General features: G+C 38.0%; 3 protein-coding genes across 3 annotated transcripts; 2 read left to right on the top strand and 1 right to left on the bottom strand.

Moving 5' to 3' along the window:
- Positions 1 to 4,509: 4,509 nt before the first annotated feature.
- On the top strand, positions 4,510 to 5,336 carry LOC116256431 (uncharacterized). Its single transcript, XM_031632795.2, has one exon. It carries the CDS (start codon positions 4,639 to 4,641, stop codon positions 5,065 to 5,067), a length of 429 nt encoding a protein of 142 aa, XP_031488655.1. The 5' UTR covers positions 4,510 to 4,638; the 3' UTR covers positions 5,068 to 5,336.
- A 3,148-nt stretch (positions 5,337 to 8,484) lies between these two features.
- Positions 8,485 to 10,575, top strand: LOC116255986 (protein IQ-domain 26-like). The gene is made up of 3 exons (XM_031632095.2): positions 8,485 to 8,884; positions 8,987 to 9,196; positions 9,696 to 10,575. The coding sequence occupies exons 1-3, from the start codon at positions 8,495 to 8,497 to the stop codon at positions 10,365 to 10,367; spliced, it is 1,272 nt and encodes a 423-aa protein (XP_031487955.1). The 5' UTR covers positions 8,485 to 8,494; the 3' UTR covers positions 10,368 to 10,575.
- An 8,064-nt stretch (positions 10,576 to 18,639) lies between these two features.
- On the bottom strand, positions 18,640 to 24,118 carry LOC116256325 (probable pectinesterase 53). The gene is made up of 5 exons (XM_031632663.2): positions 23,686 to 24,118; positions 23,408 to 23,597; positions 20,612 to 20,818; positions 19,127 to 19,362; positions 18,640 to 18,896 (listed from the first exon to the last, which is right to left on the bottom strand). The coding sequence occupies exons 1-5, from the start codon at positions 24,045 to 24,047 to the stop codon at positions 18,746 to 18,748; spliced, it is 1,146 nt and encodes a 381-aa protein (XP_031488523.1). The 5' UTR covers positions 24,048 to 24,118; the 3' UTR covers positions 18,640 to 18,745.
- Between the last annotated feature and the right edge of the window lie 1,544 nt (positions 24,119 to 25,662).

Genomic DNA, 25,662 nt, shown 5'->3' with positions numbered 1-25,662 from the left:
TGAGGTGATGGAAAGAGGGGAGATTTATTTGTACTTTTGGGATCAACAAAACTCTTGGTATACATCACCATAATTCACTTGGAAAACATTGTTGAGATCCACTAATTCCTCCTCTGATCTAACCACGTGTCGCTATTGCCACGCGCGATCGCTTTCGACATGTGTCATAGCAATCCTTTCAACAATCGCCATCTGTTGATTTGAAGCAATGTTGTGAAAATTGGTTTCCAAATCAAATGAGCCTGGAAAATTAAGATTCAGAGAATTGACCAAATCAAAAGGGAACCAGGATTCTTTTTATCAGATCAAAATAAATTTGTAATTTTGAAACAAAGTATGAATAAAAAATTCAAAAATAAAAATTGAAAATATAGAGTAAACCAGGATTCTTTTTATCAGATCAAAATAAAATGTAATTTTCAAACAAAGTATGAATAAGAAATTCAAAAATAAAAATTAAAAATATAGGGTAAATTAATAAAGCATCAAGAAAGTGGTCTCGATTTGATCCGAATCGGGCAATTCAGCCATTCACATAGAACTCAGCGCACTTCCTTCTGGTGCTCCTTCCGACCAATAGCTATAGTTTCAAGAAACTTGTGTCTCTTTTGTGCCAGTTTTGATCTTGATGCAATAATAATCTAGCTTTTAATTAATATGTTTTCTCTTAATCTATTTTCACTTTTCTTTTTGGTATCTGTGGCTTCACTTCCTTCAAAATTTTTAAAATATTTTTTTTTTCACACAAAAATATTTTATTTTTACTATTATAAGTGTGCTGTAGTTGCTTTATTGTTGATCTCAGCATGTTTCTTACTTATTTTACTGTTGCTTATATTTTTTCTATTTTCTGCAATGCTCAGGCATATTTTCAAACAATTTGGGGAAACGAAGTTAGAGACATGTTAACTTAAGAATTAGGAGTAGATATGTCAATGGACAAGATTTGAATAAGATATGATCTTAACCATATCAGCTTTTCTGGATATTGACATATTTTTGTTCAAATTCGAACTCGAACGAGGAAAAACCATATCCGAATCCAAAACCAAATTCAATATTTACATTTATTTCGGAACCTGAATTTCGAATCATATCCAGCCGATTTTAAGAACGCAAGAGCATTGAATACATGGTATCTATTTTAAACTAAATCAGATCTGAATCTGCATCCGAATGGAGATTTATGTATATTTGAATCTGAATCTAATTGAATTCATTTTCTTAACTTTGAATCCTGTCCAATTTCTTAATTAGACAAAATCTTTTCATATGCTGTTTTTTTAGATATGGTTGAATACTTCTATGATCCAATGTGGACTAATATATTCAATTCTAAGATTTTAAGATTTCTCACAGTCATGTGGAATCTTTGTCTGAAAAGCTATGCATGCAAAAACAAACATCGGTATGATCTCTTTTTGTTCGACTTGAGATTCATTAATTTGTGGCATACTAAATATTTTAAATTCACAACTTGATACACATGGTCCGATCATAATGTTAATGAGCGCCCGAAGTGGGTTCATCTGTGACTTGGATTTTGGTGATGTATCCAAATCCAAAAGAGATCAAGCTGCAGCTACATGTCAAAACTCATGCCAGTTAAATGTGGGGTTTGATTGCAACTGGGTCCATCCAACTTTGAGTCAACTTGGTTAAAAGTCCATGGTCACAAAAAATGCACTATTTTCAAAAAAATGCGAAAAAAACACAAGAAAATGAAATGCCGTTTAAAACTAAAAAAACAAGTTTTTTTTTAAATAACATCTGATCGGATTCAGATATACATCAATACCTATGCTGATTCATCGGACTTATTTTTAGACAAATCATATATCTAATGCTCTTACATTTTGAAAATTGGCAAAATTCGGTACAAAATTCAGATTCCGTTGTGACTATAACTCGGATTCGGATTGTGAAATCAAATTACAGATTTAAGTATGACTTTTCGCTACTCAAATCTGAATTGAAATATGTGAATGTCAAAAAAAGCAGATATGGTTTAAGGTATATCTAATTTGGATCTAATCCGTTGACATCCCTATTGCCCACACATGCTTCTTCTATGATTTTACAAGAAAATGGGTTTTGCTAAATGATTCATGCAATTTTTGTCTCTAGATTCATGTGGATAAAGGAAAAGACATGTATTTTTGTTGTGCAGATGTTGAGCGAGCAGGAAGAATATTTCATACTACAGTCTAACTAAAATCCCAAGCCTCCACCCTTTTCCTTATCTTAATTTTCAAGATACGAAGCCCGCTTTTGGTACTTTGCGGTGATGCATCTGCTATGTTTCAACTTGCATATAAATACTGTTATTTTTTTGTAACATACAGAATCGATGTCACGGGATGTTGAAATAAAGATTAGTCGCCTAACTAGCCCTTGCCATGTTAATATTCCCTTGGAGATATTTTTGGTGGTGTGTATATAGAAGTTCGTAATTCAAATACGGGTGAGACTTCGTTCCAGAAGCATTGTGCGCTATGATTTACAGACTCATCCGGAGCATGTATTTGCTCTTTATTCTTTCTTGCATAAGAAGATCACAACCATATACTTTTATAAGCTATGAGTTTAAAGTAGGGATTCCACATTATGACGGTACTAAAACTAATTCATACAGCAAATATTTGCTCGCACTTATCTAACCACGATAGAATGTCTGCACTAACAAGGCAAAAATGTGGGCAAGCTTGAAAATTTCCACAAAATGAGGGCCATTTTATGAAAAATAATTATAGTATTTCATTCATATGGCCTTTAAAATCTGTGGACGTGTGGTTTACATGTAGCCCCTTACCGACCAACTATGCTAAATAGGTCTGAATTCGTTTCTTAAAGCAAAAATAAAAAAAAAATTGGCAAAACTTATATTTATTGCCAGAAAAATTATGTGAATTTGAGTCTGCATTTTGATCCATATATTTTGGGAAAAAAAAAAAGGAAAGACACTTATCATTTGCCCTTGCCCATTTGTTTGGCTCTTTCCGGTTCTGCCTCAAACTAATTAGGTATATCTGATGATTTCAAATTAATTTCGTGGAAAAAATATGTGGTTCAAATTACGATCGGACTCCGATTCATTATGAAGTTTATGAGATCCGACTAATTACATACAAATGCTGGTTCTTATGCGGTTTGGATCTGATTTTGGTTGCAGTGTGGGTCTGAATGCTATTTTCATTCTCTGATTAAGTTTAAATTTTTTGCCAGAAAAATGTGCGACTTTGAGCCTAAAAGGTCCCATATGTTTGCACTTCCATTTGCCATTCCCCAGTTTTTGATTCTTTGGGCTCAAACCATGAACACGAATGGATCAGATATATCCATGGCAATCAGAATTCGGATTCGTTTCCTAGGATACGGTAATAGACATCCGTGGATCCAAATACTATATTAGATTAATTTAGATTCAGAACTACGTTTCATAATTGAATCCAAATCCGAGCACTGAGACGCTATAAAGACCCAACCTAATTACATATAAAATATTGGATCTTATGGTAGTCGGATCTGAATTTGTTTTTTTCAAACATGAGGTGACAATGAGTTTGAATCTGACTTTGGTCACCTGACTAAGTCAAAATTGCTAAAACTGGATTTTACATCCCCAACTCAAACGGGTCGGCATCATGGAATAGGCTGTTCCTAGGGATGCAATTGCAAACAGATATGGATCCAATTACTAATCAGATTGAGATTCAGTTCGCAGTTTCATAACCAAATCCGAATAAGATATCTGACTGGGATCCGTTAAAGCTACAATCCAATCACATATAAATTTTCAATCTTGTTTATCGGAACCAAAATCAATTTTAAAAAGATAAATAGGTCCGAATTCAAGTCCAAATTCAAATCAAATTACATAAAATCCAGTTGTGTGGGCAGTTGCCTGCACGGCCACACAAAATTTATTTATATACATGTTACTCCTCCCATCATTTAATTATTCATATATTTGGTGCCTCTTAATCATTTGGCTATCTATTGAAATATTTTAAAATTATTGAATTAATATTTTGGAGCCAAAAAATTCTGGCTCACCTTCATGTGAACACCATTCTTTTATTAAATCTACTCAAAGGATTGCCATTGCCATTAATTTTATGAGAACCATCAAAATTTTTGTACTTTTCCTGCTTAGAAAGCAAATAAAGGCAGGTGTGAGCAATTGCCCGCACAAAACCATAAAAAACATTTATTTTTATATTGAACTTTCACAGCAGTTTTTCTAATTTACATACAGGTGTTGTATAAAAAATTTAAATTACAAACTAGTGTCCTTTAGCCAAAATTTTCCAATAAAACCCACAAATTAGAGAGAAGAAAAAAAAAAGAAAAAAGAACAGCAGCACATTAACATACCAGTCTGTCGTATACCACCAATGTGTCATGTCAGTAAAGCAATCTAAGACAAGGACAGGACATACCATATGATCTTGTCAATATATATATAAATCCGCAAGTTTCATTCATTCATTTTCTTTTTTGGGGAGGTGGGTCGCATTGAGAAACATTATCACCAATGAAACTTATCTTCCCCAAGCCACCAATGTGAGGCCTTTATTCATCAACTCTCTCCCTCTCCCTCTCTTTCTTTCGTTCTTTCTCTGTACCATTGCCTAGATGAGGAAAAAGCATGAAGAGGATCACCATGAAGGGAGGTCAGAGATAGAGATCATGAAGGCTGTGGCCCAGGCTTGGCATGGCCACTCAGGCAACGCCAGGAGCATCAAGGAATGGGAAGCCCACAAGGGCAATTACAGGAGCAAGCCTTCGCGGTTTAAGATGGAGGCGATGAAGAAGATGGCCGAGGAAGCTGCGCGGAGATGGGACTTCAACGAGTCGCTCTGGGACTCGTATGAGATCGTCGCAGTGTCGAAGCAGCTCGAGACACGGCTTAGCTTAGAGACGATACCTCCCTCATCCATTTTTTCAAACAACAACAACAAGAAGAAAGAGGGCAAGAACAGCTTGAGGAAGCTGCTTGCTAGAAGCACTTCCAGAAGGCATGAGATTCATGAGGCCGCCGCCAAAGAAGTCCCCGGAAGATGAGAAAAGGGGAGTGCAATATTCCATTACTCCTTGCTAACAACACGTTTCGCTTTTCTTTCTTTTTTTTTCTCTTTCAATTGTCTTTTCCTTGAATCCCGGAAGATTGTATATAGCCTTGGGAGAATGGTGCATGCCCAAACCTTTTTTTTAACCATACAAAATGTCAATATAAAATAGGAAGATTTATGTGTGACTCTTACTTCTGTAAATTAAATTCATGTACATGGTTTATTCCAGTAATCACTTGCCACACTATGTGGTTTTTCTTATGGAGAGAAATTAAGCAAATGTCGGTTCGTAGCGTCCATCGATCTTTGGGAAGAGGGAGGAGCATGTGGTCATGGTGCCACCTTATCTTGAAATTTGAGTAGCAAAGGGAAGCTTTCTCTTTGGACAGGAATCTAAGAGCGTCAATTGAAGAACCTACCTTCTGCTAGCTTTTCCAATGGTGTTGTCCTAAAGTTTTTGAGTTGGAAATCAACTTCATTATTAAGGAAAAAAAGGAGTTTTATGACCTCCCCTCCCTTCTCTCTCTATATATATCTATCTATATATATATTTGTGTGTGTGAGAGAGAGAGTTAGCGATGACTTCGATTATGTAGAGAATCACCTATCATCTAACCAAAGCCGTCTTTCTAAAGCATATGGATGATTGAAAGAAAAAAGAAAGAAAAAAATGTAAATTAATATTAGGTGACAAAAATACCCATCATCACTTTTTCTCCTTATTTTTTTTAATTGTCTATTGGATGAGTGACTCTAAAAAACTAGAGTCACAATTCAATTTCTTTATATATATATATATATATATTATATGTCTGTGTACGCCGTTTGTAAAATGCAACGTATGTGGTTGCATGTTATCTAAAATTCAACCTGATGTTGGAAAGTCATCGTTCAGCAGGGTTGAAAGAAAACCTCAACCACATACTTCTTGGTTGCCGTCCCATCAAAGAAAGCCAACTTGGCAGATGTGTGGTTTGTATTGTTCTAATTGAGAGTGCTGCATGCCCCATCTCCCTTAAACTCATAATATATATATATATATATATATATCTTCTTCCCATCGATCCGAATGTTTCTATATCTGGATGACAAGATTCCTCGGCACGCAGATAGCTGGAAGAATCCAACCATGTTACATGTAAGTCATTTGAATGAATGAATGGTTGGAGGATTTCGGCTCACGGATATCACTCACCATGTTAATCAACTTTGTGAAATCGACGTTTCATATGGACTTACATGGGGTCTTTGTAAAGCTTGTTGCAGGTTTGAGGCCTAAGCACATACAACCCTCCCCTCAACCATAGTTTGGTCAATTATGCAAATGAAATGGACATTTAGATATTCAATAGAAAGTTACTATTGTGTTGTTTTTGTTTTTGCGCTCATAGGTAAATGTTTTCCTCGTTACGTGCTAGAGACTTCCATGTTATTTTGTGGCATCAAGTTAATTTTTATAAAGTTTGTATGACAAAAATTTTTAAATTTTGTATTAAAAAGTGTTTGATTTGTCCTTGGATTTGTCCGTCCGCACCACCTGCTCAAGCTAGCTTCAACCTTTGTTAGGTGTGAACCATAATTCTATCTTTTATTTGTCAAATGGACAACTGATTAGAGCCGTCTGATCTAAATCAGATGGCCCTCCTGCTGTTCATTTGTTTTACTTTTTTTTTTTTACACACTCTCTTCAATCCTCCCTCGCTTGCTCCAGTTTCCCCTCTTCTCCATCTGTCTCCTCCCTTCCCAACTTGATCCACCGGCGACGGCAGCTGCTGGTGCTATTTTCTAGCCTGCTGGGCCTCCGCCATCCTGATGGAGGCCCACGGGGCCCGCCGGGCCTCCGTCCTCCTAACGGGCCTGCCGGTGTCAGGGAATGGCGCCAGCAGCCACCTCTCTCCCTTCCCTAGCTCCCTCATTTCTACCGCCACTGGCTGCCGCCGGTGGCATCCCCCAATGCTGGTCATCCACCCAGATGCGAAGAACAGGCCAGCCCACCGGCGGCCACTCCTGACAGTGGAAATGCTTGAGGGAGGGAGTGAACAAGGGAGGGAAGGTCGGGAAGAGAGAAAATGGAAAAAAGCTAAACAATAAAAAACAGGCAGCTTAAGGGCCATCCGATCTAAAAATCCGACTACTCTGATCAGCTCTTCATCTGACAAAAATATCATAGAGTTATGGTTCACTTTATAAAAACAACTGGAGCAGCAAAGTCTTGTTTTATATTAAATTAGTGTGTGTAGGCATTCTAGAATGTTTATGTTTGTGTAAAACATATTTTATTAATAATTCAAGAGGGTTCGTTTTTGTCACGGATGTGCCAATTTCCCTCTCTTTCTTTCTCTCCCTCAATATATATATATATATATATATATATATATAGACTAGATATACCAATTCCCCCCCTCTCTCTCTCTCTTATATCGCCTCAAAACAAGTTGAAGACACATGTCATGTGCGACAACCTAGAAGGAGGTTTATATCAAGAGTTGGCTAGAAGAAACAGTATATAACAAAATACAAGAGGGAATAGTATTGGCTGGAAAAAATCTTGATCAGTCCGGACAGTGCAGTGGAGGATTCCCGTTTAAATATTGGCCTCTCTAAATAAGTTTTCGGAGAGATGGTTATGCGCATCATACATATATCTCATTGTGCATGACATACTAATCCCTGACCTAATAGCTCTAGCTCACTCTTAAAGTCAGGTGTCATGCATATAATAGGCTTATGCATATAACCACATAACCACATTGGATGCTTCCCCATCTCTAACCAATAAAGAGTAATTAAGAACAATTAAAGAGTAGTTTGAACTGGTCTAAAAATATATTGAAAACTAGATGGATATCCGTTCTTAGGAGTAAGGTTTTCCTTGAGATGAGCTCTATTTCATGGTCTTTTATGAGACTAATTAATTATGGATACTAATCTTTAGATCTAGTTGGCCTGGCCTATGACACATTAACATGTGCATTGCAAGCATGGGCGGAACAAAAAAATTTTCATGAGGAGGGCTGAATTAAAGTTTTAAATTTTAATAGTTACTCAAATATCATTTTTCAAAATTTATGGTTATATACGGAAAATGCCAACGGTACCGCTACTCCACTTGCATTGAGCCCTTGACTCACTTTTAGAGATACGTGGTATGCGAAGAAGCTTGTGTATATAACGAGACCCATGAGCACTACATATTAGACCGACGTAAGATTAGGAGGTTCACGTTTTACATAATTTTTTTTGACAAAAAATTTCAAGATCATGTTTTTGTCCTTGTAAGGGATATATATATATATATATATATACGGCCCATTCCTTGCCCGATACCTTGCTTCGGTTTAATAACTGCTCTTTATTGTTTGCTTAGATGGCCGTCGAAGAAAAGGAGAGGGCACCTTCACCGGGAACACTGGATAACGATGGGAAGAGCAAGCAGATGGCTGGGCCGTCTATGGGGAGGGAAGAAGCACGTGGAGAAGAACAGCGGCGACGAGAATCAGAAATCGCGGCAAAGGTGCGCCGGCAATCCCTTCGGCAAGGGAAAGGCGTCTCCATCGTCGGTCTCAGTCTCTGGGTCGCGGACTCACTCCCACAGGGACTCGTTCTTCTTCGACGCTGCAGAGAAGGAACAAAACATGCACGCTATAGCAGTAGCAGCTGCCACTATGGCAGCTACCGATGCTGCTGTAGCGGCAGCTCAAGCTGCGGCGGCTGTGGTCAGGCTAACCACCAAAGGCAGGAATTTAGTATTCTCCGGCCGTGAGCGGCGGGCCGCCATCACTATCCAGACTATGTTCCGCGGCTTCCTGGTGAGCCAAGAAAAGATCACTAAACAGTAAAATTTTTATAAATCCGTGCCATTTTATATGCACCTTATTGGTAGTTTTTCTCATCTTGGTGATTGATGGCAGGCAAGAAAAGCACTCAGAGCCCTGAAAGGACTGGTGAAGTTGCAGGCATATGTTAGAGGCTACCTGGTTCGGAAAGAAGCTGCCAAAACGTTATACAGTATGAAGGCACTTCTCCGAGCTCAGGCTGCACTACGCATGGGCAAGGCACACTCTTCCTCCTCCTCCAAGGACCGAAAGTTTCACGGCGAACCTCGCCGGCGCAGGCTCATTGTGAGTCTCTCCGTTTCCATGTCCTATTTTACGGCTGGGTTCAGTAACCACATCTGGTAAATGCAACAAATTTAGGATGCATGTTTGCTTCTTTTAGCTCGGAATTCAAGTTAAAGACAACTTGGATTTGAAAATCCCCAGACGAGTTTGTTCAACGGAACAAAATTTTCCAAGTGAACCACTGTTCATCGTGATCTATACTTAATAGATTTCTCAATTTCTACGAAACGAATCTTTACATTTTTGCAGGTTTGCTTCAATCCCTATGTTTACGAGAGGGCGGTTTCTTATATTTTTTTTATTCTCGTGTAGTGGCGAAAAGACTCCATGAAACCCTGAGCGTAGAAAAATCTTGTCTTGGAACCTTAAAATCCTTGCGTCTTCTTTGTCTTTCTTCTCTTATTTAGTTTTCTTCACTGGATTTTGGAACTCGGGTCTGGTGTTGTACTTTTTATTTGGCGCCACTTTTGGTCATTGATTCAATTCACCAACATGGCAGGAGCAATTTGATGGGGCAAGAACCGAAAATGTGCCTGCCATCCACGGTAGCCATGCAGTTTATGGCTTCACGGGAAGAGAGATTCTGAAGATCGTCGAGATGGACGGTACACCAAGACAGAAACCCCGGCGGCACAGAAGAAATCCGGCCGTTTTTGAGTCGTTCACATCTTTCTCACCGTACGAGCTTTCTCCCCGCCACCCTTCAGACACCTTTGCTTCCTCTACTCCATCTAGATCCGCAGCTGATCGGGACGTGCCAGGCAACCACCGCCGCCGGTCTGTCACCGCGCACAACACGCCTCGCTTCGCAGGTTCCTACATCCAGGAGACTCGGTCGGCGCTTGGAGAAAGTACAAGGAGCTGCCAGAGCAGCATCGCCAGCTATAGCTGCACGGCCAATTTTCCAGCCAGCTCCCAGTCAAAGGCACGGGCGCAGAGTGCTCCTAAACAGCGCATGGATCCAGTCATGAGGAAAATCTTGTCTCTTCAAGAGGCAATTGAGACAGGGGCCAGTTTGAAAGAACTGGGGATGCACAGAACTTGCTCAACAGATCAGGAATCGTTCAGTTTCAAGAACGTAGTGCTCAACCGGCTCGATCGCTCGCCGGAACCCGGCCGGAGCCCACGCCTGGACAGCAACCAATTGATCTCCCCTCGAAGTCAGTGGTGAAGGAGAGATCTCAAGATGTTAAAAGATTCACAGTAATACGCTTTCTTTCTGTTCTGTCTTTGCTGGATCCATTTTCTAAAAATCACATGAGCCTTTCAACTAAATGATGAGAATAGATGAAGCAATAGATCAAGGCATGCAGAGCAGCTAAAGTTACTATCTCAGATCAGCTCCATAGGATTGATTTGAACAACGCAGAAGAGTTTACTGCAAAGTCCGTTCCCCTGAGTTGGATTCTCTTTCTTTTTCCACTTTTATTACTAGTAAGTTACTGGACTAATGTTTAGGCATTAGATGCATAATATTTATATTTGGATCATATCATATAAAGCGATCCTTATCTTGTTTATTGTCTTTGCCTTCAATTTGTGTTGCTCATATTTACTTTGGAGCAATCAGTACACCAAGTACAAAAAGTTGTGAGAGAAAAGAAGGAAGCAAGTAAGAAGCAAAAGTATAATTTTTGTTGCTAAGAAAAATCAAACTTGACTACTCAAGTTTCATAGATCAAACTTTGTGTAACTTAGATTGGGAGCAATGATGAACAGATCGTTTATACAAAACTAAGTAATATCAATTTCCATTCCCCAGGGTCTGTTTCACAAGGAATCGCCACAAAAATCTCTGTTCCCATTTTTAGTCGAAATTTACTTCCCTTGAAAAGGGATCTTACTTCCTTTCTTTAAATTATGGCTGCAAGGCAAACGCGCTTTAAACTAGATGCTTTTCATGTCATCTTTTAAAATAGTGTACCAAGCCTCAACGTCAGTGAATGAGGAGCATTCTACTCTCGGTGGAAAGGGTGTTTTGTTCTTTACCATCACGCACATTCAATTTTCCATCTATTGTCTCTTTTCGTTGAGTTCGAGTACTATATTATGTATTATATAATATATTGGTAGGTACAAACCATCAGGTATAGAACGTAAAAGAAATCATCGACCTTTCCAAGATAAAAGACTCAAAAAGAAAAAGAAAAAGGAAAAAAAGGATGCGACTCTTTACAGGTTTTGCACTTAAGGATCAAACCTATACACCAGTGTGGAATTAGAAATCAAAGGAAACCAGTTGAAGGGTTTAATTAATTTGTATTGAAGGGTTAATTAATTGTAGTTTCAATGTTATATATATCAGTTGCTGCCCTAACCGTTGCGCCAATTCCCTTGGGAACCAAAGTCATAGATGTGAAAATTTGAGTTTTACAAAGACATGTTGAAAACCACCAAACTGTTACCATCAAATTTGAAGAAGTTTCTCCAAATCAAATCAATTAAACACCAAAAATTATTGGCTATCGGCTCTTTTTGCATGGTTTAGGTTCTTGTGTAATGTTTAACATGTGTTTTTGCAGTAAGTAGGAGAATTAAAAGATAAACTCACGGCCAACTTCTGATCTTCCTTGGCCTTAAACGCAGCTCGCAGGATTCGGCGGAGACAAAAAATGACAGGGTGATATGCTAAAGCCAACTCATGCCTTTAATGGTAACTAAGCTGTCCAGCAAGCTAGCGAGGTTAAGCAGGAAGTTTTGGAGTTGAACTCTTCAGTCACGACAACCAGGACATTGAACTCACAAGTTATAAAAGAGATGTACCGATGACAGCCAATAGTGCAGGGTTACTCTGCTTGTCAAGAAAGAAAAAATTGGCGATGTTTATGAAGACCGCATAAGCTGAGTTATTTCAGTATCAGAGCCTGCAATAAGTATAGGGCAACGCTCTGTATCAAATGCATTCTTCTCGAGCTTAATGCCATAATTGAGCAATCGGGCTTTATCTGGGCGGCTATGTGTCACCGACTTCCTACATAGACTGAAACCAAAAGTCTCGAGTGGGGCCGGATATTAAATTAACCGAGTTTGAGCTACCTGAGCAGGCTGCTCATCGGGCCAGCCAGGTACCCAACGGATACTATGTACTCGGTACCGAGCCTGGATTGGGCCCGGATATTAAATTAACCGAGTTTGAGCTACCTGAGCAGGCTGCTCATCGGGCCAGCCAGGTACCCAACGGATACTATGTACTCGGTACCGAGCCTGGATTGGGCCCCGACTCAGGTTCGAAAAAAATTGATTCGACTTGATAAGTTATGTTTAGTATTATTTTAATTGATTTATACATATGATTATATATATATATATATATATATGTATACTATTTTACATAAAAATATATTTTTAATTTAAACCTGGTCAAGCCAATAGGTGTCGGCCAAGGCTCGGAACGCAGTCACAGGCTGTAGCTCGGCTCGAGCCCAAACTGAGGATGCTTGATCCCAGCTCGACTAGAACCTGTTTAGCTTAAGTCAAATTGAGCTGGTTTGACTAATTGGCTCTCTCTCTCACATTCTGGAACCCAGCTCAACTAGGACTGTGGATGTCAATTGATCAGATTTGAATTGGATATACTTTTAATTACATTTTTTTTTGGCTACCTCATTCAAATAGGAAAAAAAAAGTTATATTTGAATCCAATCCGAATCCGAAATCCAATTTCAAAATCTGAATTTGACTTTTACATTCAAATTTGAATCCGAATTTTGAACTGAATTTGACTGTTTTTCAAAATGTAATTGCATTAGATATACCGTATTGATTTAAAATTAAATCTGATCCAAATATCAATCCGAATCCAATTGGACCTCGTTTCTTAAATCCGAATATGATTCAATTTGTTAATCTAATATTTCATTTTCTTTTCTTATCTATTTTTGTCGAAACAGTTCGGTTGGATATCTCAGATATATTGACATTCCTTACTAAAACTCATTCAGTTTAAAGCAAGTTTAACTGGCTCGAGTAATTGGCTGCATCTGTCTCTCTCTCTTTACATTAGTGTTCCTTTCTTCTGGATTCCGTTATGACACACAACATCATTTGCTTGCTACCTTCTCTTTGGTGTCACAGCGATCTAAGAAATGGCGATTCCATTAGAACACATTTATTTTTGGTGGCAAATTTGGTTCACTAGGAAAACCGTCATATTTCTAGGGGAGTTTTTTTCTGCAAGAATCAAACTTTGTCTGAGCGCCTCACAAGCCATGCAACTATGGCACGCCCCTCGGGCACAGTCAACTCTTCAATATATTATAGTTATTGATTGGTAGTTGTTAAATTTGATATTTATTCTCCATGAAAGTGGATTTAATATAAACTTAATTGCACAAGTATGTTTCCACGCGGGGGGACAGTTTACCGTAGCAGAGATAATACTGCAAACTTTGGCACGCGTTCCAGTTAATTGACTTTAATTAGAAAGGGTTTAATTTTCTAGGTTACGTCCCTTTCAAATTAATTGTGATACGGTGCTTATACCTGACATTAAATATGCATCTCCTCAATGCTTGCCCATGTTCGCTTGTCTCTCATCATGAGAAAATTTCTCATGAAAATCCAAAACTAATAAAAACATCTTGTGCTTGAGTAGGAAGAGTATTTTAAAAAGGAGCTGAAGCTTCCACCCAACCCTTTATTCATTCCCTGAAAATACCCTTTATTCATTCCCTGAAAAATACCCTTTATTCATTCCCTGAAAATACAAAGTTTGCTTTCAATGCTGCTTCTGTTGCGCTTCAACCTGCTTGTCAATGACCTCTCGTCTTCAATTAACCCTGATTTGTGAATGTTACTACGGAGTTGGGAGAAGACATGAAGAAGAGGAATTAGCCTGGAACATGCAGTAGCCAGTTTAAAATCTATTTAACGTTCTTTATTTTTTTCACATAATCGACATCATGTAGCAAGTTATCCTCTACCCAAATGGATGCCAAAAAGGAGACTCTTCTTTTGTAACTGTAGAAATAAAGAAGGCAAAAATTATTTTCTTAATGAAAATGAACACTTTTTTTTCAAAAAATGTTAAAAATTCCCTCACAAAGAGCATAACACTGAATGTGTTCAGCATTGCAATAAAACTAAAACTATTTCAGTGAGCCATTTCACATTGAACGACACTCCCTCATTCACTCAACTTTGAGAAGCAGATCCCTTCACGCTACTTACAGTCATTAAACAAGGAAGCTTCCTGCTATTTATGAAATTCATTTAGGCTGTTCGAATCGAGCAGTGCTGGCAGTTATGGCTTCTGTCATGGCGCTTGCTCTAAATGCGCGTCTCAGTTGCTTAAATGATTGCAACATAACTAGACTTCATTGGCCGCTCATGTAAGGAAAGTGGTGAACACCTGAATGTCAACCCTTTTTCAATTATTATGGTGGGTAAGAAGTTAAGTATCTCCTTCTCTTTTCCTTGCCTCACAAGCCCAAAACTACTTTTGAATTTGGTTAAGAGTGGTACAGCCATCAACTAGAGCATCGTACAGTTAGTAGTCCAAAAGAACAACACTCATGAGAATCAAAATGTTGCCCAAACTTTTATCGGCCTGTTAGTTCGACCAGCTATGCTACTTCCGTCGTATGATAGTTATTACGGTGGATGAAAATGGTAATTTCTCATAAATAGTATGAGCCTAACTTGTGTCACTTAGTATAGTGCTTTGCTCTAACACTATTTTCGGTATAAAATACTAACACCCATGGGAATTGAACTGTCAATAGGTTTTCACCTGCCAACTGCCCCACAGCCATGTTGTGCTCTTTCAATGCAACCTCTTTTTTTTTTTCGACAGAAGAAGAAGGGCATAATTTTTGGATTTTTATTAAAATAAGTGGCAGCATTGTTCAAGTGAGCAAGAGGTTCGTCCCACCGTCCGAAAAGAGGCCCGAAGGCCCCCCATTGTCCCTACTTCTGGGGTCTTGAGCTGCGTCGGTGTCAGCGATAGCAACGTACACCCTTCAACTTGGATGTCGCGCCTTACCACTTTAAAACACAAGAACATAACACCTACGAGAATTGAATTAGAGACCTGTCTTTCTATAGGATCCTAGCTCGACCAACTACGTTATGCTCCTTACATTGTTTTGTTGCAGCTGTTAAAGTGTTTTAAACAATAAATTCTTTTCATGTTTTTGTTGGATCTAGTAGAAATTGTTTCATGTTTTATAAAGTAATCTATTTGCATTCTGTATGCATTTTCAGATGAATTTGAGGTTGGGACTGATACCTGTACATCACAAGAGCTTGAGGTTGAGCCTGAGAACTAACATAGGCACAGTACTAGGGGCAGGCAGGGGGCATTTTTTCTTTTGAGACTTAGGAAACCAATTGCGCACTATAATTTTTATAAATATTTTTAAGTTGGCTCCTATAAAATTTTTGAGAAGGCCTTCAAAATTTTTGAAAAAGAAAAATCGGTTCGCCCTCCAATAAAAAAATCCTCACTGTGCCACTGATTCTGACCAACTGATTTCATGCTAGTTAGTCCGAGCTAATCAACTAATTAGATGAGGTCCGATTAAGTTGGATTTGCTAAACTCTAGATCCAACCCAAGTTAGAAATGTAACTTTTTTTTTTCTAAATGTATTTATTCTTCAGAAAAAACAAACCGAGTTTCTGTGGTTATTGATCATTGGCGCAAACCGTCTCTTTATGAAAATATATAAGAGGTGACCAAAATTGATCAAATATTCTAAATAATTATCTCAAACTAGTTTTGACTCTACAATCAAGTTAGTAAATGATTTTATTTCGATCCATTATGTGCAGCAATTATTTCTGCTGATCAACGATGATATATAATTAGGGGATATAAATATTCATAACATGGGGTATAATAAATGTCTTACCTCCAAAGAAACGGCGTTTCGTGACATTGAAAAGATTCTGCTAATTTATTTCCTGGAGGTCGAAGATTTGAAACACATCATAAGCCAAAACAGGTTCTTAATTATACAGGGGTACAGAGTAGCACATAGTTTTAGAGCTTGCTTGAGTAACAATGTTTATCAACACAAGTAATGGTTTCACCACACCATGTAATGTGGAGACCGAACAAGCTGATTTGGGTCATAGGCGAAACCGTTTGAGTGAAGGTCGAAGTCTCTCACCTTTTCCTTGTATTTAGGGTCCAAAGTTGCATCAAGACTCGAGGTAGGTCAGTGTGACTCTTTGACCCCAAGTCACACCCCCCTCCATATATGTCACAAATGTGAGTAATGCTTATGGAAATAAAAAATAATGCCTATGGGAATCAAACTGGCAACACGAAGTCTTCACACACACCAGTCTGACAGGGGTGGCCCACCCTAACTAACTTAAAAAAAAAAATTATATTAGAAAAATAAAAATTATTAGTTGTGCAATGTATTTTTTTTTTATTTAGGTTCAGTTTGGCCCTACCCAGATCCGAGGTTGAATTATTTGGCCCGTTCTGAAACAAAATCCTGGCTCCGCCCCTGCAGTCTGACTGCCAAATCTATACTCTTTAGGCAATTAATCTAATTCAAAGTGATCATAAATAGTGGACGTGACAATTGCTAAACCAAATGAAGACTGAGTTACGTGCGGCCCCCGGCATGCACATCGGGGTTTACCCTACTACGTATATGTAAAGTGTATTAGGGCTGCCTTAAAGGACTTAAGGGCCCGTTTGACGGGCCGGAAAAATACTATTTACTCAGAAAAAAATTTCAAAAATTCAAAATTTTTTCATCCTAACAAACGCATAAAAATATTTTCGACCGTTGAGTTCTGAAACTTGGCCCTCTAGAAGTGGCAAGGTAACTGCAGTGATTGACCACCTTCTGGTTGCTGATCTTCTCTGCTGTGATTCCAAACCAATGTCAGCTATGTTACAGCAAATTCTCAAGATCAGTGAAATGTGTGAAAGTTCAAGGGTTGGTTATCGTCCTTGAGGATGCTCCACACAAGGTTCCCATTATTCTTGTTAACCTCTAAACACTAAAAAAATGTTTCCTTATTATCTAACTAAGAATTAATTTTCTGGAAATCTGAAAATATATTTCTGTACCATCAAACTCAGAAATATAGAATTGGAAATATATTTCTGAGTCATCACACACACACCAAAATTGGAATCGAAAAGATTTTTCCCATTCCATTTTTCCATTTCCTATATTTCCAAAAATATATTTCTGAGCCATCAAACGGCCCCTAAATAAACACTTAAAAACAAGTTGACATCTAAATTGAATACTGTAGACATACTTTTGTGGTTGTCACACTTAGAAGATGTTTCGTAAGTAAAATATTGTGCACATGGAAAACATCTTGAAACATATATTTCAAGAACACGGGTAGAAGCAGGGGGCCATGGTACCTCTTCGCCCACCCGGATTTGAAAAAAAAAATCAAAATTTTACTCATAAGTTTTTGTTTTAAATTTAGTTTAACTGATATAAAAAAATTAAAAAATTATACTTTGGCCCTTATTAAAATTTTAAAACTCTAGTTCATCCCTACAATGAAAATTTCCTGTTCAAGAATACCATATTTCTATTTGAGAAAATGTAATATGTTTATAAATGTTGCTCTTAGATCCAACAATCAAACACTAGTTATGCATGATAGCATACCACTCCATGTCCTCTAAAACAAGAAAATGTGTTCTTAAAACATGTGTCCCGTGAACGCAAAATTCTTCTTCTAATACAAATATGCTATGTTTGGGTCCTTAACATTCAGTACTTTTGTAGGTGGCGGATAAAATCTGGAAAATCAAGCCCTAAGAAAAATGTTATGGAAAATATTGCTTGTTTTTTTGTATTTTCTTTTCTCTCTTACTCTCACTGACTTCTTAATTTTACCCATCTTCCTCACTTTAACATTGATGAATCCTAAAAAGGGAATGAGACTTGTTAGGTTTACTCTCTCTCTCAGTTTTGGACAAAGAAATCCTATGGCTTCCCCAAACCCATTGTCCGATGCATTGTATCGGGCAATATATTTAATTCCACCGGCCCTATGAAATACATAGGGTGGCTGTGGCCGAATGGAGCTCAAGATGGCTAGAGGATTTGACTTCTCACATTTTTATCACTCCAAGTATGTCAGTAAATGGGAGACGAGAAAACCCATTTCTAGTGATGGTGTTTTTGTGTATTCTGACGGCATATCCTTATATTGTCTTTACTGACTTTTGGCCTTTCGTCATTGTAGTTATTTGTACACAATCTTCTTTAACTTTTTGCAAAAACGTCAGTGACATTTTCTCTATTTTTACTCACGTTCTTTTGAATAAGTAAAGGTTTCTTATTTTTTTTAGTGCAATCTCTCCTACCATCTCCCCCCCCCCCCCCCTCTCTCTCTCTCTCTCTCTCTCTCTCTCTTTATATATATATAGGAAGCTGGAAAAAAAAAAAAAAAGGAGAATACCTTCCATGTGACCCGGGGGGAAGAGATAGAGATGATGCTTTAATTCTTTATTTAATTATCTTTTGAGCCAATGAAGAATAAGGTCATATTTGAACGAACAACAGTGGATTTGAAGCATAATTACATTGTGATCTGACGATTAATGGAGATCAATACACGCTGATCCATTCCATCCCATCGACGAAGCTGAGTTTGATGAAAGGCTTTGCCTCCTCATCCGTCAGTTCCTTCGACCACGCAACCCTCCCCGCATAGCTTGCTCCTGGTCCTAGGCACTTGTACTCTCCATAGAACACAGTCCTAATAAGAGATCATCACTATTAATGAGCGCGAGTAACAAAATTTTAAATTTTATATAGGCATCAATATGTAAATGAAAAAAATTACCCTCAAGTATCAATATAAAAATAAGCAATTGTTTCTGGGACTTGTGTGGGCAATCGCCCGCACAGTGTCCATGCGGGCTCGGGCAGTGTTTGAACAATATAAGAATGGGAAAAGGACCAAGTTTAGGGGGCGGGGGAACTCACATTTCTCTGGCTGGATCGCCCCAGTTGTACCAGCCCTGTGGGACGATGATGTTGTCCAAGTAGGTGTAGGCAAAGACCACCCTGGAGAAGTTGCCCCATGCCCTCCCCAGGAAGACGACGCCGGAACCGGTAACTCTGCAATTCACAAAAGAGAAGCCTGTGTCCTCGGACAGGCTCATCCTGTTCTGTGCTGTTAGGGCTCCATAGCTCTGAGCAATTGCATGCAGTTGGCATCCCTGCAAGCGAAAACCTTCAACTTAATTTTGGTCTTCAATCAATCATGTCTCGGCAGTTTTCAATTTGGTTGGAATTCAAGAACTAATTATTGGTCTTTGAGGCTGTTGTTAATTGATTATTGTGAGTGAGAGTTGGTGTTCTTTTCTTGCTTTTTACAATGAGAAATATTTTAGCAAAGCTAAGTGGAGGTTTAGCATGCATTACTGCAATTAACTTTGGGCGCCCAAGATTTTTATATTGATTTTAGGCTTATGTCAAGGAATGCACATCTTGAAGGTTGAACTTCGGAAACTCTTTAATCAAATTCAAAGCTTTATGCAGCTGATCCAACGAGGAATGTCAATACATCTGATTTGGATCAGATATCTGATCGACCGTTCAAAAAAAATGGATATAGAAAAAACATTAATGTCTCATTAAGGAATAAGATTGGATTAAATAACTTCCGGTCGGATATATATAAATATCCAATCAGATTCAAAAACGGATTCAGATTGAAATTATTTTGAAATAAATTTCCTATATTCAGTGCTTTTATGTTTTGAAAATCAGCCAAATTCAGTTCGAAATTCAGATTTGGATTCGTATATGAGTGTAAAAATTAGATTCAAATTATAAAAGCAGATTTCTAATTCAGATTCAGATACAACTTTTCTTTGTTCAAATTTGAATTATGAACACATGAATATCTGAAAAGATGGATATGGTTTACGATATATTTGATTCGCATCAAATCCATTGGCATCCCTAGGTCCAACTATCTAATTGTTGAAAATAGAAGCAGCTAAGCTAAGGTCGATTAAGCAAGTTTAAGTGAGTAAAAAGAATGTAACATAGGAATCTTATTATCAAATTTGGGCAGCTTCTACAACTTACAACCTACCACATCTTTGATGCCTTGTATATGAATATATACCAATGTAATCGAGCGTGGCCTATTTCTTTTTTAATGAATCTAAACATCAATTTTGATTACAAATATAATCACAGTATCAACTTTTCACATCAGCAGATTTTTCATACAAAAATATTGTAACAAGAAATAAAAAAATTGTTAAATAGCAAATGTTCATCACAAAATTTACTTTTTCTAACATGTGTATACGTTTCGACATTGAATTAGAAGCTGCATCTTTAAATGTTACTGCTAACTTATTTGTTCTTTCTGAAAAAGATTTTGGCAACCAGATATGCAACTAAGCATGCTAGCCAGGTTTCAGTAATCAAAGCGGAAGAGAGATTTCTGACCTCAAACAGAGAAAGAGCATTTCCGAAAATGAAGTCGACAGAGCCTTCAATGAAGCAATCCTTGTAGTAATGCCTGCCCATGTGATCATAGAGAGTGTCTTGTGCACCCAGTATCCTGCATCCAACAAAAGCTGCTGTGTCCCCTGAAACCCTAAGCGCCACCGCCTGCATTCCTACTGCTCCTGGTGGCGGAACCGGCGTTGTATTCTGAAGAAACACACCCATATCCTATATATGATTAGCGGGTTTCCCAGCAATATTCCCCGGCCCCTTGCCGTGATCAATATTAGTAATTTCTAATGAGGTATACAAAAAAATATGCCATCTTGATTTTGATAGATAAATGAAGGAAAAGTGGAACTTGATTTTTCAAATTATGACAAATTTGAAATTTTTATTTCCTTAAGCATTCAATAAAGATAAAGCTACTAAACACAACAGTTCTTTTATTTATAAAAAATGGAGACCGATTACTAGATACAAAGTCATCCCCAATGGGGTTGGTGCAATGAATTGAGGAAGAGTTGTAGGCAGCCAATCTTTATTTCGAATTCTCAAGGTGTCAACCTCCTATACTGCAAAAGGAGGGTCATTGATATGCAAGTTAAAGCATACTGGAGCGAGGCATCACCCCGCACCACCAAAAACACATTTGATACTTTAGGGTGATAAGCAGAAAAGTGGGGGTTTCCGCTCTGTTTTTGAGAGATATGATGAAACATTTCTCCTTTGGGATGTCAATATATCCGATTTGAATCAGATATCAAACTAATCCAATCCGAAAAAATCGGATGTGGAAAAAAAATAATATCCGATTAAGAAATCGGATCAGATTCGGATTTAATAAATGACATCTGATCGGATTCAGATTCGGATCGGATTCATTTTTAGACAAATATTCTGTATATAATGCTATTAAATTTTTGAAAATTGGCAAAATCCGGTTCAAAATTTGGATTCAGATATAAATATAAAAATCAGATTTTGATCAGATTCAAATTATAAAATCGGGTTTTGGATTCGGATTCAGATATAACTTTTCTTTTTTCGAATTTGAATCTGAATTCAAACCCGAATATGTGAATATCCAAAAAAAACGGATATGATTAAGGATATATTCGATCTGAATCCAATTCGTTGACATCCCTACTTCTTCTACTCACGAGTTTACCAGATACAAAATGGTCTTGCTTTTGGAGTACTTGGGTCAGTCTCTCTCTCCCATTCAAAAAGCAGGCATGTGCCGATGGACCCACCTAAGTCTAAGCTGCCCTGGTGGATTCATAGTTTTGGCTGCATCCCTATAAAAGAGAAGACATATGAAGAAAGAAAACAAGCACTCCCAAAGATGGGAACAGGTTCATGATTCTTAGATGTCTGCTACTACTCACAAGAACCAATTACTTCCAAAATGTTGCCATGTGCAAAAGGGAACTTGCCCTAGACTTGAACTCCAAGTCCCTGCCAAAATTTTCACTTGGGCAGCATTGCTTGACCTAAAAGGCAAGGCTACCAACCTTCCAATGGACACATAACTCTCTCTCTTTCTCTCTCGTGAAAATTATAAAGGTGTAAGATTATGTCAACCACATTGAGGAACAGTTTAATGCTTGAAGCGTCGATCTCGTGGCATGACCTGACAAAGCTGGTCTCCAACTTGCCAATGAAAAAGAAAAACGAACGTTTCACATCAGATCACTTTTCTCGACTGAACATTTCCCACCATTCCTTCAATGTTTCGTGCGTTGCACAAATTTGACCAAAACATAAAGATGCTGGTGATGTTCATTAGCAGCAATTGGCTTTGGTAGTGAATGGACCCTCACTATGGACTGTGGCGAGGAGAGATCAGGTCTATTATTTGTGCGTAGTACTCTACTTGTCCCTCCTCTATAAATACTATGAGAGGAAGGCTATATATATATATATATATATATATATATATATATATATATATATATATATAATAGATGTAATATAAAAATCCATCATTGAAAGCATTATGAAGTTATTGCTAAAAGCACCATGAATCATTATTGCATCATAAACTAATGCTCATATGATAATGGTTTTTTAGTGACAAAATTTTTAAAGTTTCAATCATCCAACAACATTGGCACATGACAGCATAAAATCCTTTATATATATATATATATAAGTGATACATGTTTAGTGAGGGCACTTTGTTTCATTTGGGATGCATTTTTTTCACCTTTCCATTTTAGACTTTATTGTCCAAGGTATTTGGGCTATTTCAACAACCTGAACATTCTTCTGATCTGGCCAGGGTACCGAGTATTATAGGTGGTGCATGCAACAGGTAGCACTGAAAGAAAAGAAGGTGGCAGTCGGGATATTTTGAGAATTTTTCAAAAGGAAATGTTTGGTATATTTTGAGATTTTTTTTGAAAAAAAAAGTCCTTTTTAAGCTTTTAACTTTCCACTGCAATTTTTTTGTTTTTGTAGGGGGACTCCTTTGTTTTACTCACACGTGGATGTCATTGTCATTATACACTTTAGTACACTTTTTTTTTGTATTACATATTTAGTGCCTACCCCGTCCTTCTTATTTGTAAAAATAATTGAGACATAAAAAAATGTTAACAGTTTTTCTATTCTTTAAACTACCAAATTACACACTTGTTCTCCTCGCCTTAAATTTCTAGCGCCACCGCTGGCTCACATGCATGAGACCCAGTTTTTGTGGAAGTGTACAAAGTGTGTGACTCATTATAAGAACAAACAGTCTACAAATTAACTAGAAATATACGTGTTTGCCAGTGGTAATATATTTACCTGGAAAGTAATGTTTCTGGCCAAGAAGTAAGGGGAGTTGACAGCAAAAGTTGCAGAGTTGAAGGTGCCAAGGGGCCGCCCATTTGGTCCTAGCGTTTGAGCTGTGTCTCCCCATTGCACAACCGTCACATCCGGACCTGACCCTTCCAGCGTTATGAAAGCTTTGGTCGCCGGAATGCTCACCTTTTCCCTAAACATCACAAGACCAGAAAGAAACCATGGCTTCTCAGCAGAGACAGATTACATATCAAAGGTGTTCTGTGCAGGCAGGCACTTACACGTAGGTTCCTGGATTAACCCTGATGATAACTCTAACAGAATTGATGGCCGGCAAAGAATCGATGGCATCTTGTATCGTCGTAAAATCTCCGGCTGCCGGATTCTTGTCGATCGTGAGCAGAAAAGAAGGGGACACAATGTTGGTAGCAGTTGCAAAGAGGGAGTGATTCAGGGTGCCTATCCATCTCACCCATGTCATGAACTGCTGCTCTAGCTGCTGCTGATCTCTTCCTGGGATCCCTTGAGATCTAACGTAGGGATGGTTATGATTGATGCCTTTAGACCGCGACTGTGCAGGAGTTGAATTCGTGATCAGAAACAGAGCCAGAAGGAGAGGAAGAAGAATAAGTGACGTCTGCATAATTATTATGGAGGGCAGAAGCTTGTAGCGCTTGAAGGTGTAGGTAAAAGGTGGAAGGGAGTTTGTTGGTGCTCTATTTAAAGTTGTACTCTCTCTCTCTTTCTCTCTCTCTAGAAGGAAAAGAATAATGGAGTTACGATCACGGGATCTTCTTATGACAGCATGCGGTTCACAGGCCGCACATATTTGCTGACAAGCCCGACTTCCGTAGCATTTTTTTAAACTTAATTTCTATACCCGTGAAGTTTCTCCATTCTTTTCTTTGGTCATATGCCATATAATATAGTTATATGACATATTATAGAGTATGTTTACATAACATGCCGAAGAATGAAATTATATTGACCGGCGGCCACCCTGATTTTGGCGAACCCACAAAAGATTGCATCAATTAATCAAGACGATCAAAATAACTGTGTAATTTTGTTTGCGAGTTCTTCTTTCTCATGGATTTTTTTTGCAACGATCAACATTAATTCCCGATCTGATGTTACAAGTATATGCACTTACTGCAGCTTGGGAACAGCTAAATCAGCCACAGACTCAACAGTATCTAGCACTTTTTTTCGATTAGAAAAAAAGGCAATGTTATAAGCATATACGATTACCTGAAGCTTGGGAGTACCTAAATCAGTCACAGTCTCTAGCACTTGCCTTCTTTTTTTCAAATTGAAAAGAAAGACATTGACAGAAGAGATTGGTACAAGGGACAAGGTAAAGAGTGGGACAAGGTAAAGACTGGTAGGTCACTAATCTCCGTTGATAATGTCTTCTTGCAAGTTCAAGAATAGTCGGTTGTGAGGTGGAGGCACTAAGAACAGGTCTAGTAAGTACTGCACCAGATGTAGGGAAGGGTGGAGGTTTCCGTTCTCAGCCGAACAAACATTAAGATGAAATACACATCCTTCTACTTACCTGGAAAATAAACATTTGTTTACCATAAACATGTATAATTCCTAGAGACGGGTATTTTAGTCATTAATTATACTGACGAACAAAAAATGGTGCAGTAGTATGGCACATATAACGAGGTTTCTAATTCATACGTGTTTTACTAAGTTTAGCTATATACTAAGTTTAGCTATCCAATGTCCACTCCAACCTGCAATTTAATTTGCTGATTGAATCAGATTTGAACTCTAGTACAAATTTGCAATTTAATTTGTTGATTGAATAGATTTGAACTCTAGTACAACTTGTATTTCACATAAGATATAAAATGAAAAAGTACCCGTATGATTAAGTCACAACATACGTACAAAAGCAAGCATGATCATCCACCAACACCAATGGAGAAAATTGTGGCCGTGGTGAGATATGCATAGCTCACCAACCTAAACTCTCCATTACATAATGCGCACATATTATTTTGATGTGGGGACACTTAGAAGGACATAGTCAAAAGGCCTGATATATGTAAACTTTTTTGGAGCCAAGCATCTTTCTGCTGTTCCTCTTGGATATGGTTTTGGTGCGGTCAACTCCACTTTGGTTATTGGAAAGAGCAATGTCATCACTAATTCTTGGTTGCAGATAGCGTTCCCTGGCACAATAGCTTGTTAGATTTGTGCCTTTCTGCTTTTCAGAAATGTCCACAAGATTATTGGAAGATGAG

This window comes from Nymphaea colorata, chromosome 6 (assembly GCF_008831285.2).
Source record: "Nymphaea colorata isolate Beijing-Zhang1983 chromosome 6, ASM883128v2, whole genome shotgun sequence".
NCBI classification, from domain to species: Eukaryota; Viridiplantae; Streptophyta; class Magnoliopsida; order Nymphaeales; family Nymphaeaceae; genus Nymphaea; species Nymphaea colorata.
This window is presented reverse-complemented; position numbering and strand designations above follow the sequence as displayed.